Source organism: Gymnoscopelus microlampas, assembly GCF_963454915.1.
Source record: "Gymnoscopelus microlampas genome assembly, chromosome: 20".
In the NCBI taxonomy this organism is placed as follows: Eukaryota; Metazoa; Chordata; class Actinopteri; order Myctophiformes; family Myctophidae; genus Gymnoscopelus; species Gymnoscopelus microlampas.
This window is the reverse complement of record NC_139957.1, coordinates 13,429,452-13,442,622: the sequence shown is the minus strand read 5'-3', so window position 1 is coordinate 13,442,622 and position 13,171 is coordinate 13,429,452. Positions and strand designations below refer to the sequence as shown.

Sequence of the window (13,171 nt, the reverse complement as noted above, 5' to 3'; positions counted from 1 at the left end):
ATATACATATAAAATAATTGTATTATTTATTTTTAAATAGTTCAAATCTAAGGAAATCCAGACTCCTGTTTTGGCCAGGAGTCTCCTCTCCTGGCTGTTTTGTGATCATTTCTCCTGGCGAGCTGCTAAACCTCCATATTGGGAAATCATCCCCCCCACCACCACCCCCTCTCCCCCAAACCCCCAAACCTTTTGTTCTTGTGGAAAGCACAAGAACAAGGAATTCCATCCATTTTAATCATATTAAGTGGTGTAAAGTAACTAAGTACATTTACTCAAGTACAATTTTGAGGTATTTTTTACTTTACTGGAGTATTTCCAATTTGCTGTACTTTTACTCCACTACAATTATTTGAAAAACATATATTACCCACTTAAGCCCTATTAGGCCATTTGAAAATAGCAGATCTACAAGCTCACAGTGCGTGGCATTCGCGACACATTGTGAGCTTGTAGAGCTGCTATTTTCAAAAGATTTGTATACATTTGTATACATTTGCATAATGAGTACTTTCTACTTTTGGTGCTTTAAGTACATTTCGATACCAATACTTTTGTACTTTTGCTCAAGTACATTTGTAATTCCGGACTTTTACTTGTAACAGAGTATTTCTCCATTGCAGTATTGATACCTTTACTTGAGTAAAAAAAATTGATTACTTTTTCTACCACTGCATATTAAGCACATTTTATATCATACCATTGGAGAATGCAGTCCAATTAACTCGAAAAGACAACCCAGCGCCTCCAATGGAATGAATGGACTACAAATACTGGCCAATGGGAGGCGACAGCGTCTTCTATAAAACAGGCAAGCAGCTCATTGTCCTGAGTAGTTCAGAGCTGCTACAACGCTGCTGCTGGTGATCGTTCTGTTCCTCGGCTGTAACAATAGGGATCTTTGTATCTACTGGTAGTAGTAGTAGTGACGTTCGACGACAACAGGTAGGATTATCTGTTTTTTCCCTCGGATTTGACCATTTTTATGTTGTCAAAATGCATTAGTTTTAATTTTCAAGGCTGCATTTTTATTATATTTTATTGTCAGGATTTATGTCGTCAGTCATGTCGACGGATTATGGTGAAAATAGCCTAAATATCATTTTTAAACTGGGACATTACATGCATTTTTCTAACGTATAATTTAAAATGTTTATTTTTTCCACTCTAAAATTGTAGCCGTCAATGTCTTCCAATCCAACCCTCGCCTTAATCTCCGTAGATCCTGGTGCATTACATTTTTAGATTTATTATGAAGAAATAATCCGATCTGTGGTCTCTCGGTATTTACTTTGCTGCCCCGGTTTTTTCCTTTTTTTTCCCCCAAAGATTTTTTCTGGGGCTTTTTTTTTGGTGCCTTTTTATTAATGCATCCATGTCTTCCATCCACCATTCCACCCCCACTGGCGTCTGTAGGGATCAATCATGCCTTTCGGTAACACCCACAACCAGCTGAAGATGAAGTACACCTCCGAGCAGGAGTTTCCAGACCTGACCAAACACAACAACCATATGGCCAAGGTCCTGACTCCTGCCATGTATGAGAGGCTGAGGAGCAAACAGACGCCCAGTGGATTTACTCTGGATGATGTCATTCAGACCGGGATCGACAACCCAGGTAAGAACAAGGAAAAGGCTCCACCCCACCCTAACCCTCCAAGCTGCTTTTAAGCTTCTGATCAATGGCGTTTCATGAGGAGAATCAGCCTCTGTGCCTTGGTATTAGTGTTAATGCATCATGCACCAGAAAGGGAGAGGCTTTTCACTGTGACCTTGTCCACTTATAAAACATGGTTTAAAAAAAAACCTGAAGTGCTAGATTAGCCTATATTTATAGTAGCCCACAACATTTCTCCTCCAAAAGGCCCAATTTAGGAATTTTATACATTTTAACAGACTCACTGTTGCATAGGCCAGGATAGATTTTTGGTTAAAATAAAAAGTTAAATGGACACTTTAACCATTTAAATGTAAAGTAATGCATATTTTCAGTGCAGAGGCTCCAAATTATGAATACTAGGTTGGTAGTGTTTGTGTTGACAAGCATGCTCATATTCAAACCTTTTTAAGGAGAATTTAAGCCAAATATGATGGGCTACTGCAGCCCTGTGTAGCATAACAGGTAATTTGCCTCCACCCTGTAGTCGAATGAGTCTTTTGCCATTTCGTTCAGAGATGGTCAAAATGAACATCAAGGGACTGTCGGCTGAGGATGAGTTAACAGATCTAATTCGGCACTAGAACCACAAGTTCCTCACCCTGGAGATGTGCAAGAAACTGTGAAAGCGTGTCGCCCACTAAGGCTTCATCATAGATGGTGTCATTCAGACAAGGATTGACCCATAAGGGCTCTCACTGAGTTCAAAATAAGTCATGTTCAAATTCAACATGCATGTGAGGCTAGGGTTTTTAGGGCGGCCATAGCTGAATGGAGAGGCTGTCTGGGAATCAGAAGGTCCTTGGTTTGCCCCCCCCCCCTAGTCTGCTCAGTCTGTGCCGGAAGTGTCCTTGAGCAAGACACTTACCCCTAACTGCTCCCCAGGCACTGCATTAATGGCACCCACAGCTCCTACAGTAGGGGGTATGGTAGCAATAAAAAAAAAACTTGAAATGAGCAAGAATTGAATCCATGACTTTAAAATGGAGGTCATATTGCCATCAAGAGCTAACGGCACCTGCTGTTAGATGGGAAGACTGGCGCGCACACTGCAGTTGCATAATAGAAGAGCCTCTACATGGCAGTAGAGTACAGATTGTTCCCTAATGTGCAAAAGCCACCAGGATTTCAATTGCATAATTCTATCCAACAGTGCAAAATGTAATCATACATTGAATTGAGTTGTGACCTTGAAATCACTAAATGTAATCCATATTTCCAGAATTGTGACACCCCTACTCCTAATAGTTAGGATGGGTACATTTCATGCAGATGTACAGTCACAAATGCCCTGAAACGACTAAAGGGGACTAAAATATTATATTCCTGTGATGGTGTTGACTGTATTCCGTCTATCCAGGCCATCCCTTCATTATGACTGTGGGCTGCGTGGCTGGAGACGAGGAGACATACGAGGTCTTCAAGGAGCTGCTGGACCCCGTGATTGAGGACCGACATGGAGGCTACAAGCCCTCAGACAAGCACAAGACCGACCTCAACCCTGCCAACCTGAAGGTACTGCTGCAATACAGCATTACATGGCTCAAACCTCTAGTCGAACACAATACTCATACTGATGGGAGATTAGAATGCTTTCCACATTTGCATGTGTACACTAGCCTCAACCTGGCAGAATGAAGCAGTCTACGATTAAAAACACAGTGCTCCCAACACAAGGACATCCTAACCTAATTTACTCTGTGTTCTTCCTTCCTTCCTCAGGGTGGAGATGACCTTGACCCCAACTACGTCCTGAGCTCCCGCGTCCGAACAGGCAGGAGTATCCGCGGTATCTCCTTGCCGCCACACTGCAGCCGTGGAGAGAGGCGGGCTGTGGAGAAACTCTCCATTGAAGGTACAATAGAATAGAGGATGTCCTCCATCTTGACCTCTATACAGAGAATTGGCCCGTGTTAGAGAGGGGGAAGTTTGTCGCTGCACGTGCTCCTACAGGCTGGGCCGGCGCCTGTCAGTGGGGGGTGTTAAATGGGAGGATTGGACGAAGGCACTAGTCCTCCATTTGGGGGCTCCTCACTGGCAGGTGAGCTGGTAGAATACAAGAGCAGTGTAGAGGAATTCATTAGCATAACAACTAAATTAGCAGAAAATGGGTAAAAAGAATTGCCTACTCTGTTGTGTGCAACAGCCACTGTTTCACTGCTAGTAGGAGTTGAGTGAAGCAATGTTGTGACAAAATCAACAGTGCTGTGATAGAATGTGTTATTAAGATTACAGTTACTTATGGTATGGACATCAATATGTCTAGAATGCTGACCGCTGTTAAGTTGGCACAGAGTGCCCTCTAGTGGTGGATGTTATAACATTTCTGTATTACCAGTGAAGTCTACTCAATATTCTCTGAACTCGTTTGTCCTCCCTTGCAGCTCTGGCAGCTCTGTCAGGAGACCTGAAGGGGAAGTACTACGCCCTCAAGGACATGACAGACGCCGAGCAAACGCAGCTCATTGACGACCACTTCCTGTTCGACAAGCCAGTCTCTCCTCTGCTGCTAGCGTCTGGGATGGGCCGCGACTGGCCTGATGCCAGGGGCATCTGGTAGGGGCCTTTGACCATTTAGAGTTGGTTTCCTCTGTTTGAATATGTCAGAGGGAAGTCAGAGGGAGTCAACATGCATACATTTTAAGTATACAACATGCATACATTGGGAGTCAACATGCATACATTTTAAGTATACATGATGCAGTCGGTTGATTAATGGTTATCTTCTATTGGTAATTGTGCTATGGATTGATTGAATACTTAACAGTTTGCAAAAAAGCACAGAGTACAGTTCAATACAATAGTACAGGTGTCACTTTTTCAATTTGTAGATGAAACAAGCTTTGCTTTTGTTGTGTATGACAGGCATAATGACACCAAGACCTTCCTGGTGTGGGTCAACGAGGAGGACCATCTTCGTGTCATCTCCATGGAGAAGGGAGGAAACATGAAGGAAGTCTTCAACCGCTTCTGCACTGGCCTCACCAAGGTTGGTAGTGAAAACAAATCGGGTGATCAGGTTTTAACCACATGAACCATAGGGTCCCTATTCTGGGCATTTCAGAATAGGGACCCTCTACCCCTTGGGTAGAGGGGGGTAAATGAGGTGGCTAATGATAGACCCCTGGGGGTCATCGAACATATAGGGTTTAAGACCTAACTTATCATTGTTTATTCTACAGATCGAGAACCTGCTCAAAGAAAGGGGACATGCATTAATGTGGAACGAGCATCTGGGCTACGTGCTTACCTGCCCCTCTAACCTGGGAACTGGCCTGCGTGCAGGAGTGCATGTCAAACTGCCTAACCTGAGCAAAAACGCTAAATTTGAGGAGATTCTCAAGAGGCTAAGGCTCCAGAAACGTGGAACTGGTGAGGACACATTCTCCATGCAACTCAAACTTCATCGCTACTTCGCTGCATGTTTTCTTTTTAGCAGTCTGTCTAAACAATGCCACACAATGTCCAATGTTTATGTAGATAACCACATGCTTGTCAATCTATTTAACATCCACTCTGTTCTCTCTCTTTCAGGTGGCGTTGACACGGCTGCTGTGGGCGGAACGTTTGACATCTCCAATGCTGACAGGCTGGGCTTCTCTGAGGTGGATTTGGTGCAGATGGTGGTGGATGGAGTCAAGCTAATGGTTGAGATGGAGAAGAAGTTGGAGAAGGGACAGTCCATCGATGATATAATGCCCACCCAGAAATAAGCCCAACCTCTTGTACCTCCCCGTTACTGTTCCTCTCCTCCGTTTGTTCGTCAATGAATGTTCAACTGTCCTGGAATGCACTCTGTATTAAATGGCACTAACTCTCACATAGTGGTTTGAATGTGAGGGTGGATTTGAGCAGGGAATAAAAATTGTTCTGATCACTGAGTTGTTGTTTTATCCTTGCAAACCGGTTAACCTGTGTTTAAAATGGTGAGTGACTGGATATGTACTTCAAGTATTAGATTTAAAAAAAATACTTATTACGCTTACTTGAATACCTTTCCAAGACAAATATTTTACGTTTACTCTAGTACAATTCTAGGAAGTAGTACTTTTAGGCTGGGTTTTAATTTTTCTTCCCTAAAATGCAATTGGCCACTTCTGCTCTCACACTAGCGTTTCTGGCTTCCCCCTTCGCTCGCCTCTTTGTTATCTTGTATGGGTGTTTCTGCTAGCACATCAGAGTGCGTGCAGGTGGTTTCAGAGTTACAAGGTCTTATAGAGGTAAGTCCCTGCGACATACTAGCGTCATGTCCAGGAGATAGGTTCCTGCCCTATGGGCCTCAGCCCACTTTTAGATATGGTTTTCCCTGACCCTGTGCACCAGGCAATAGAATCCTCATGACTGCCCTAACATTATACTGGCAAACAAAGTGGAGCATCAGTGGCATTTTGTGTATTTGGTCATTAGCCTGAGTTCTAATGCTTTTAAAGCATTAGAACTCCGCATTGGAGAAGGTAACCAAACCATTTCTTAGTTAAACCCAGTTTATATTGAATGGGGTATATTTCACAGTAAAACTATAAACATGCTATTGTAATACCCAGAAAGTGACCATCTTATAGTGCATCATACTGTAGCTGCAGTTGATTCAGAAGGCTGCAAGTCCATACAAATACCAAGAAAGTGAATCAGTTCCAGTATCTTTACACTGGCTACGTCATAGAATTGCCTTCAAAATAAGGCCAGGATACATTTCTGATGATGAACCATCCAGACCCTTCAAGTAGTCTAGGACAGGTCTGCTTTCTGTTCACAGAACTGTTTAGTTTTTAGAAAACTGCATGTCTGCTGCAACTGTTGTTCGTTTAAAAGTTGAAAACCTTTCTTTTTGCCACATGCATTTTACTGAGGATATGCTACACTGTAATTCTATTATTTCAATGTGTTTATTTTGTCTTAGTGCTGTGTAAAGCACTTTGGATTGCCTTGTCGAAATGTGCCATACAAATAATCTTGCCTTGCTACTTCTGTTGAGCACATTTGCAGAAACCTAGATTGTATGTTAGAGGAAGTAAAGGGTGGGGGCCTTGTGAGAGTAGATGTGGGATTGGGGTTAAGTAGGCACCTCATATCGCAGATGTTCTGTTAAAGGGATAGTTCACCCAAAAAATGACTTATTGTCTATCAATTACACACCCAATTAAGCCTCGAATTCATGGAAAGTTTTGTTTTTGTTGCATTTTTAAGACAATTTGATGACCGGTGTAGGAGTCTCCATTTAGTTTCCTACCAGGGACTCCGCCGGTCATCCATGGGGTGAGTAATCGATAGAAAGAAGGTAATTTGGGGGGTGAACTATCCCTTTAACCTACCACTTTAAACAATATTCACCTCCAAGAGGCTCAACAGTACATCTGTACCCCAGCACCACCTGCTCTCACAGATCAAACCCATCCCTTACCCCTCCACTCACAATGTGCTGCGGATGCAAGATATCGTCACTGTCGGGCAGAAAGCTCTCCTCTCCATATTTTTACTGTTTTCTTTCGTAAATTAAAGCCCTACACAAAATCATCAAAAGTATTTGCAAGCTCGAAACGCTAAGCGAAACACTTTTACTACTTTTGTTATTTTTTTATTTGAATCCTGAAAAGTAACAGTTTAGGACATATGAGGTTTCCACCCGACAGATGCTATTAATATGCTATTTTGGTGCACAACACCGTCGTACAACAAAGCATAAATTATACATTTGATTTCTACATCACAAATCATGTTCATTTCAAACATGTAAAAAAAAGAGGAAAAAAACTAAATGAATATTGGGAGACAAATAATCAAGTTGACAGACACTTTAATTGAGACGTGAGTGAACCTTATTAACCATGTGGGCATTTCTATGGACTTCCCCTCATCTCTACTTTAAAACGATACAAAAGAAGAAGGAAAAAAAGCCGTATTGCGGTGAAGCCGTCTTGAAAGTAAGATACACTATTTACACTGAAAACAAAACAAAAACTACGTTCATTTCCATTTGTTATCGTTGATGTTCAAGGGGGAAAGAAAATTATGAAATAAATAAGACTAGAAATGCTCATTTTGTCCACGTTCACAGCATGACAAATCATATTCAACTCAATGGTGGAGCCCCCGTGTGGTCGGTACAGACTTGACAAGATATTAGTAAGTAACTCAGTGATTATTGCCAAAAAGCCTTACTCTATACATTATAATATTCAATACATACTCTGCTGTATTTTGTTTAGAAAAAAAAAAAGAAAGACATTTGGAAACTGCTACTTGGATGATTGTACAGCTTAAATACTTCTAGATATATATATATTTATACTTTTTTTGTTGTCGTTTTAAACCCTTTTGTTCATAGCTTTAACTCGTTGGCAACTTTGGAAGCGATGTTTTTGAAAGCGATGGATGAGCCAGATATCCGTTTAAACCTGACGCCGTTGAGTGACAGTCGTGGCAGCTTGCACACCTCCATCTCCCACTGCACCAGGTTCTCTGCGTGCCCGTCGCCGTGCACGCACAGCAGCAGGAAGCTCTCCTGCTGCTCGTAGTCGCAGTTGTTGGCGTCGAGCACCTTGCGAATCTCCCGCATGATGTCGCAGGGCTCCATGGAGCTGGTGGTCCTCATACTCCAAGTGAATCTGAGGGAGCGGGGTTTACCACTGTCTTTAATTTCCCCCTTCTGATCCCCAGGTACATGGCGACTGTCAGGGGAGACAAAGAACAGGATTAGCACTAATTACTTTGGGTTCAGTTCTCTTCTCCACTGTGTATTTGTAATTAACAGTAGCACGAACAGCATCAAGATTAGGGGTATAACAGTTAATCAAACTACGGTAATAGATTCAATCATTTGGAAACAATATTCAAGCTATATTGAACGGAGCCTTATTTTGTGCATGTCATTATAAGCTCAAAACGCGATGCGTTGTGTGCTTGTAGATTGGTTATTTTCACTATTGTGAAAAAAAAATAAAAAATAGTGGTTATTTTCACTATTGTGAAAATAACCACTGTTGTGCGATGAAGTATAAAATAACTGTGTAGGAAGTAATCAATACAATAATTGCAAAGAAAATAATCAACAGTTGCAGCCCTAATCAAAATGTTGCCATTGGGGCAACATGAACAGACACGAAGAGTGTAGGAAATGTATTTAGGTCATTTTGTAATGATTACATTACGTTCTTAGCTGCCAGTCGATTCCAAAATAAACCAGCAACTTGAATTAATTTAGTAGACAATTTTATAATTAGTACAGAGAAGAGACTGGCTGGCTATCTGCCAAAGTCACGGACAGATTGGACAAATTTAACAGCCACAGACAAAATGTATAAGCATTTGATTCATTATGGTTGATGGTGATTTCTCACCCAGTAGATAAACCCATGCTGAATTAAAAGGTAAGTAGGGTATTTTGGCTAGCTTTTAGTTTACAATACCAAAACATGCAACATTAGTTAACAAATGCATTAACACAAATGCAGCACCATGCAAAACTAGAAACAACACACATGACAAGAAAAAGAACTGGAGCAAATTCTTGAAACCTGTGACACAGTACAACAACCCAGAAGAGACAGTGCAGGGAGGAACCAGGCAGCTTATGTTTTGACCGACAGATTGTACACAGAGAACATGAAAACTTGGCCTACTGGTCACTGGAGTGGGAATGTAAACAGACAACCTCACCTTGAGCCCTCAGGTCTCCCGTTTCTCTCAAACTCGGTTGAGACTCTGGGAGCAAAAGTCGATGAGGGAGGGAAGAAAAACAAAAAGCAAAGTTGTGGTTTGTGCACAACAGATATGCATTTTACTTAATGTAAATAGTGAATTTATTTTAGTAAACAGTGAATTGATATGGAGCAATGTGTTGACACAGAAGAGGGAGAGGAAAAGAATAGTGAAGCTGAGTTGTGTAATAAGAGCCTCTACCAGACACAGCGACAATGGAAGACATTTCTCCTTCCATTAGGATCAATGGGAATGAAAGAAAGAAAGAAAACCCATTGATGATCAGTGGCAAATAAACATCTTCATGTGTTTTGTGAAGGAGAATAATTGTTTTTTTTTAAAGCAGACAGATATAAGAAATGATGTACAGAACATTCAACAGAGAGTGAGACGGAGATGCAGCTGATGGAGCGATGTGTTAAAGCACTGGCACTGGTACAGTTTCACATTCACCAGAACATAGATGTGATTTATGATACAATGTAAGATGGTCTACAATGTAGCGGGACAAAGAGACTTTAAAATCCCAATACTGCCTACTGCAATTTCCAAAGAACAAGGCAAAGGTATGAGGCGTTTCATAATGTATTCTGGACATCTTATTCAAAGTGGCCAAACCCCAAGTATTGTCATCTTATAGTATAAATATATATTTTTTCTGTATGTTTTTTTTTAAAAGGTTGAAAACTTCAGGTGACGTATTCATATTGATTTGCCTTCATTGTAATCTCAATTCATATTTGCAATATAATTATTTTTGGCCAAATTGTGAAGCCCTGATATAATGTAGTGTTTGTTGGGACACTGATAATACAATGTAGTGTGTTACGGTGCATGTACACAGAGGTTTAGGTGCTGGCATAGAAGAGACATCTGAATTTTGATCCACTTCAGACATTTTCAGGGTGATGTTGACAAATACAGTAAGGTCAAACATCTAACCAAATATCTCCTGGTAACAAGATGTTCCTGTCTGATTAAGGTGACATTCCTGAGACAAATCCCCAAAAAGTTGTCCTCTGTAAATTCATTGATTATTGGAAGGAAAACGAAAGCAGAGCAGTTGTGTGCCCATTTTGTCTTCTGTCCTCTGTGTGTCCCCTCCTGTTACTGGCTAAAATATACCTAACGAGATTTGTCCTAGAAACGGAGAGACAATGCAGAGCGACTGTTAAGTGAATTTGTAACCAGTTCTTCCAACTACAAGCCATTTTTTAAAATGAAAAGAACTCCCTAAAAACCCAAAACTAGCCGAGAATAGAGCTAGCTACCCCCCCACCCCCACCTCCAATAGCACTTGGTTTTAGAGTTGTGAAAGGCTGCATGCAGACCAGCCTTGAGCAGGGAGGAGGATGGCGGCATGGGTTTCAAAGATCCTGTGGGATTCTGTGTTCTACGGCAATAGCAGAGGGTCAAGATAAGGGCTGAGACTGAATCTTGGGGCAAGGAAGGAAGGAAGGAACAAGGAACTGTGGAATGCGTGACACACACACGTGTACACAAAGACAAGGGACGCTGCAGGTCATGTGTGTTTGTGTTCCCTCTACGTAACCGTGACAGAGCTGACTGACTGGTGTGTGTGTGTGGTGGAGGGAGAGGGGACAGGTTTCAAGCGGTCCCTTACTCTAGATCTCCTTCTGCGACTTCCTACAACTCTCTATATCTGCTGCTCCTGAATCTGGAAGAAAAGATGGATTCTGAAAAAGAGCATGATTTTGAAAAATAAACGGATACATGAGAGTGAGAGAAAAAGAAATAGCAAGAAGAAAATGAGAAACAAAGATTAATAAGTAAAGAGTGAGAAGGAAAAGAAAAAAATTGAAAGGAAGAGTGAGGAAGAAAGAATGAAAGGGTAATAAAGAGTAAGAGAAAAAAGAAGAAAAATGAATTGTGACACAGAAAGCGCAAGAAAGAATGATTGAAGGGTATCAAGTGTGAAAAACCAACAAAGAAAAACTGAAGAGTGATAAAGAATGGACATGGGAAGCCAAAGAAAGACTTGAAATGGGAAAGAATGAAATGTCATGTACTCGTGATTTGCCACGAATGGAGAGATGGCGGGGAGGAGGACGGAAGGATTGATCGAGCGATGGAGCGGAGAAGAAAGAAAACAAACAGGCCAGATAGCTGGACAGAAGACTTACTAAGGGTCTTTGCTCCCTGGGCAGAGGGGACGGCAGGCCCTGATTTGCCTGTCTGCCTTTTGGCTGGGTCAATACTGACCCTAAGACACACGGTAGGAAGGAAGAGCAGTGACAGGTCAAAGGTTACAGGGCACAGGAAGGTTAGGAAGACACACATCAAAGGCAGAAGAGGAAGAGGAGGAAGAAGAGGAGGAGGAGGAGGAGGTAGTGACGAGAGGAGTGAGGGAAGCTAGCTAACGCCAGAGAGGAGAAATGAGGAGGTGGGATCAACGGTGCGCTGTGACTGATGACCAATTTGCCGAATGGATGGGAGGATGACAGACAGCAGATAAATCAAGTGAGGAAGATGAGGTGAAAGGAATGAGACGGGACGCAGTGATGATGGCGTGATAGATGACACCAGAGCCTCCTGTCTGAAACAGATAAGACTAATGATAGTTGATAGATGGCACTGGCAGGATGATGGAGCCAGTTTACCCTTCAGCCAGCCACTAGAGGGCACTGCAGTGTCTGGAGACATGGCCCACAAAACTGAGATAGGAGCAAATATACCAGGTGATCCTCTTCAGTGCATACAGGAAAAAAATATACACCATTGGTTCTCAAACATTTACATTTCGAGAACCCCCATGAAGTGTGCGAATAGAACCAAATGGACCCATAAAAGGTCCATTTGGATCCATTTGCACACTCTCAGAGTTACAGACCTATAAGGGTCCATTTAGAAGCCCCCCAAAGAACCCTGCGGGTCCCTTGACCCAACTTTGAGAACCACTGCTATATACCTTGTCATGACAATAAGCTCGGTCCCCTGCCTCACTCCTCCTCAGGTGCGACATCTATTGTACTCATACCCAGAGTTTAGATTGTGCCTTTTCCATTGCAGATTATATTGAGATCGGGGACAATTTCCGCTTCCTTGTCTTGTAACCTTATCCATATTCAATGCGGCCTCAGGGATTTAATAAACCTCATCTAGGAGGCATCCAGGTTTGCTCAGCCAGACACCAAACATACCATGTAGGCACAGACCCAAGTGTGACATCATCTCCCCTGTCTACACCCGCTTTCCTGTTTTTCACATGTACTGAAGTGAAAATCCAAAAGCACAAGTTGAGCCACGAATCATCAGTGTCGTAAAAATCTGACCTTTGTTCAGGATCTGTGGCAAAAACATCTCTTCTTTGACCACTTGAGAATAAATCCTGAGCAAAATATTTGTTCCTGTTGATGATGCAGTGGTTCAGAAATACATGTTGCCTGAGATGGAACCACATTAGAGCCTTCCTCCTTTGACTACTCTAGTCTTCCCCTAAGCTTTCCTGTCTGTCAATAAGACAAATCTCTTAATAGGAGAGCAGTACACACTCAACTTTAAAAATAAATGGTTGTATATGATTCACTGTTACTCCAGATAATCTCTTTAATTCATGTCTTTAAAAAAATGAAAATAAAGGATGATTTTTTTGTATTACTTTTTGCTTTACGAAAGGTTACTCAGTTGAATTTCCATTTGGGGATGAGTCAAGTTAATCAAATGTCAGCAAATCTAAATAGTCTATTGTCTTGAGTGTACATTTTGTGCTAAAATCATGGCGGCTACATGATGACAAAGAGAACATACTTTGCTCTGTACAGATGACAGAGAGCAACACGCTGCCGCAACCAAAAC

The 13,171-nt window shown here is 41.8% G+C and overlaps 2 protein-coding genes across 11 annotated transcripts in view; one reads left to right on the top strand and one right to left on the bottom strand.

Moving 5' to 3' along the window:
- The first annotated feature begins 815 nt into the window (after positions 1 to 815).
- ckba (creatine kinase, brain a) lies at positions 816 to 5,534 on the top strand. Its single transcript, XM_084043987.1, has 8 exons — positions 816 to 945; positions 1,417 to 1,618; positions 3,018 to 3,172; positions 3,380 to 3,512; positions 4,042 to 4,213; positions 4,523 to 4,646; positions 4,840 to 5,029; positions 5,192 to 5,534. The coding sequence occupies exons 2-8, from the start codon at positions 1,426 to 1,428 to the stop codon at positions 5,368 to 5,370; spliced, it is 1,146 nt and encodes a 381-aa protein (XP_083900113.1). The 5' UTR covers positions 816 to 945; positions 1,417 to 1,425; the 3' UTR covers positions 5,371 to 5,534.
- Positions 5,535 to 7,434: 1,900 nt separating this feature from the next.
- The window catches only part of mark3a (MAP/microtubule affinity-regulating kinase 3a), a 47,444-nt gene continuing 41,707 nt past the window's right edge, over positions 7,435 to 13,171 (bottom strand). For 4 of the 10 annotated variants that reach the window (XM_084043924.1, XM_084043926.1, XM_084043925.1 and 1 more), the window contains 2 exons: positions 9,314 to 9,358; positions 7,435 to 8,325 (listed from right to left, as the gene is read on the bottom strand). In XM_084043924.1, the coding sequence (XP_083900050.1) occupies positions 7,977 to 8,325; positions 9,314 to 9,358 (394 nt within the window). In that variant the 3' untranslated portion in view covers positions 7,435 to 7,976. Of the gene's footprint in view, positions 8,326 to 9,313; positions 9,359 to 10,979; positions 11,034 to 11,499; positions 11,580 to 13,171 lie in introns of all 10 variants that reach the window. The other 6 variants (XM_084043930.1, XM_084043931.1, XM_084043928.1 and 3 more) reach the window with 3 other exon arrangements.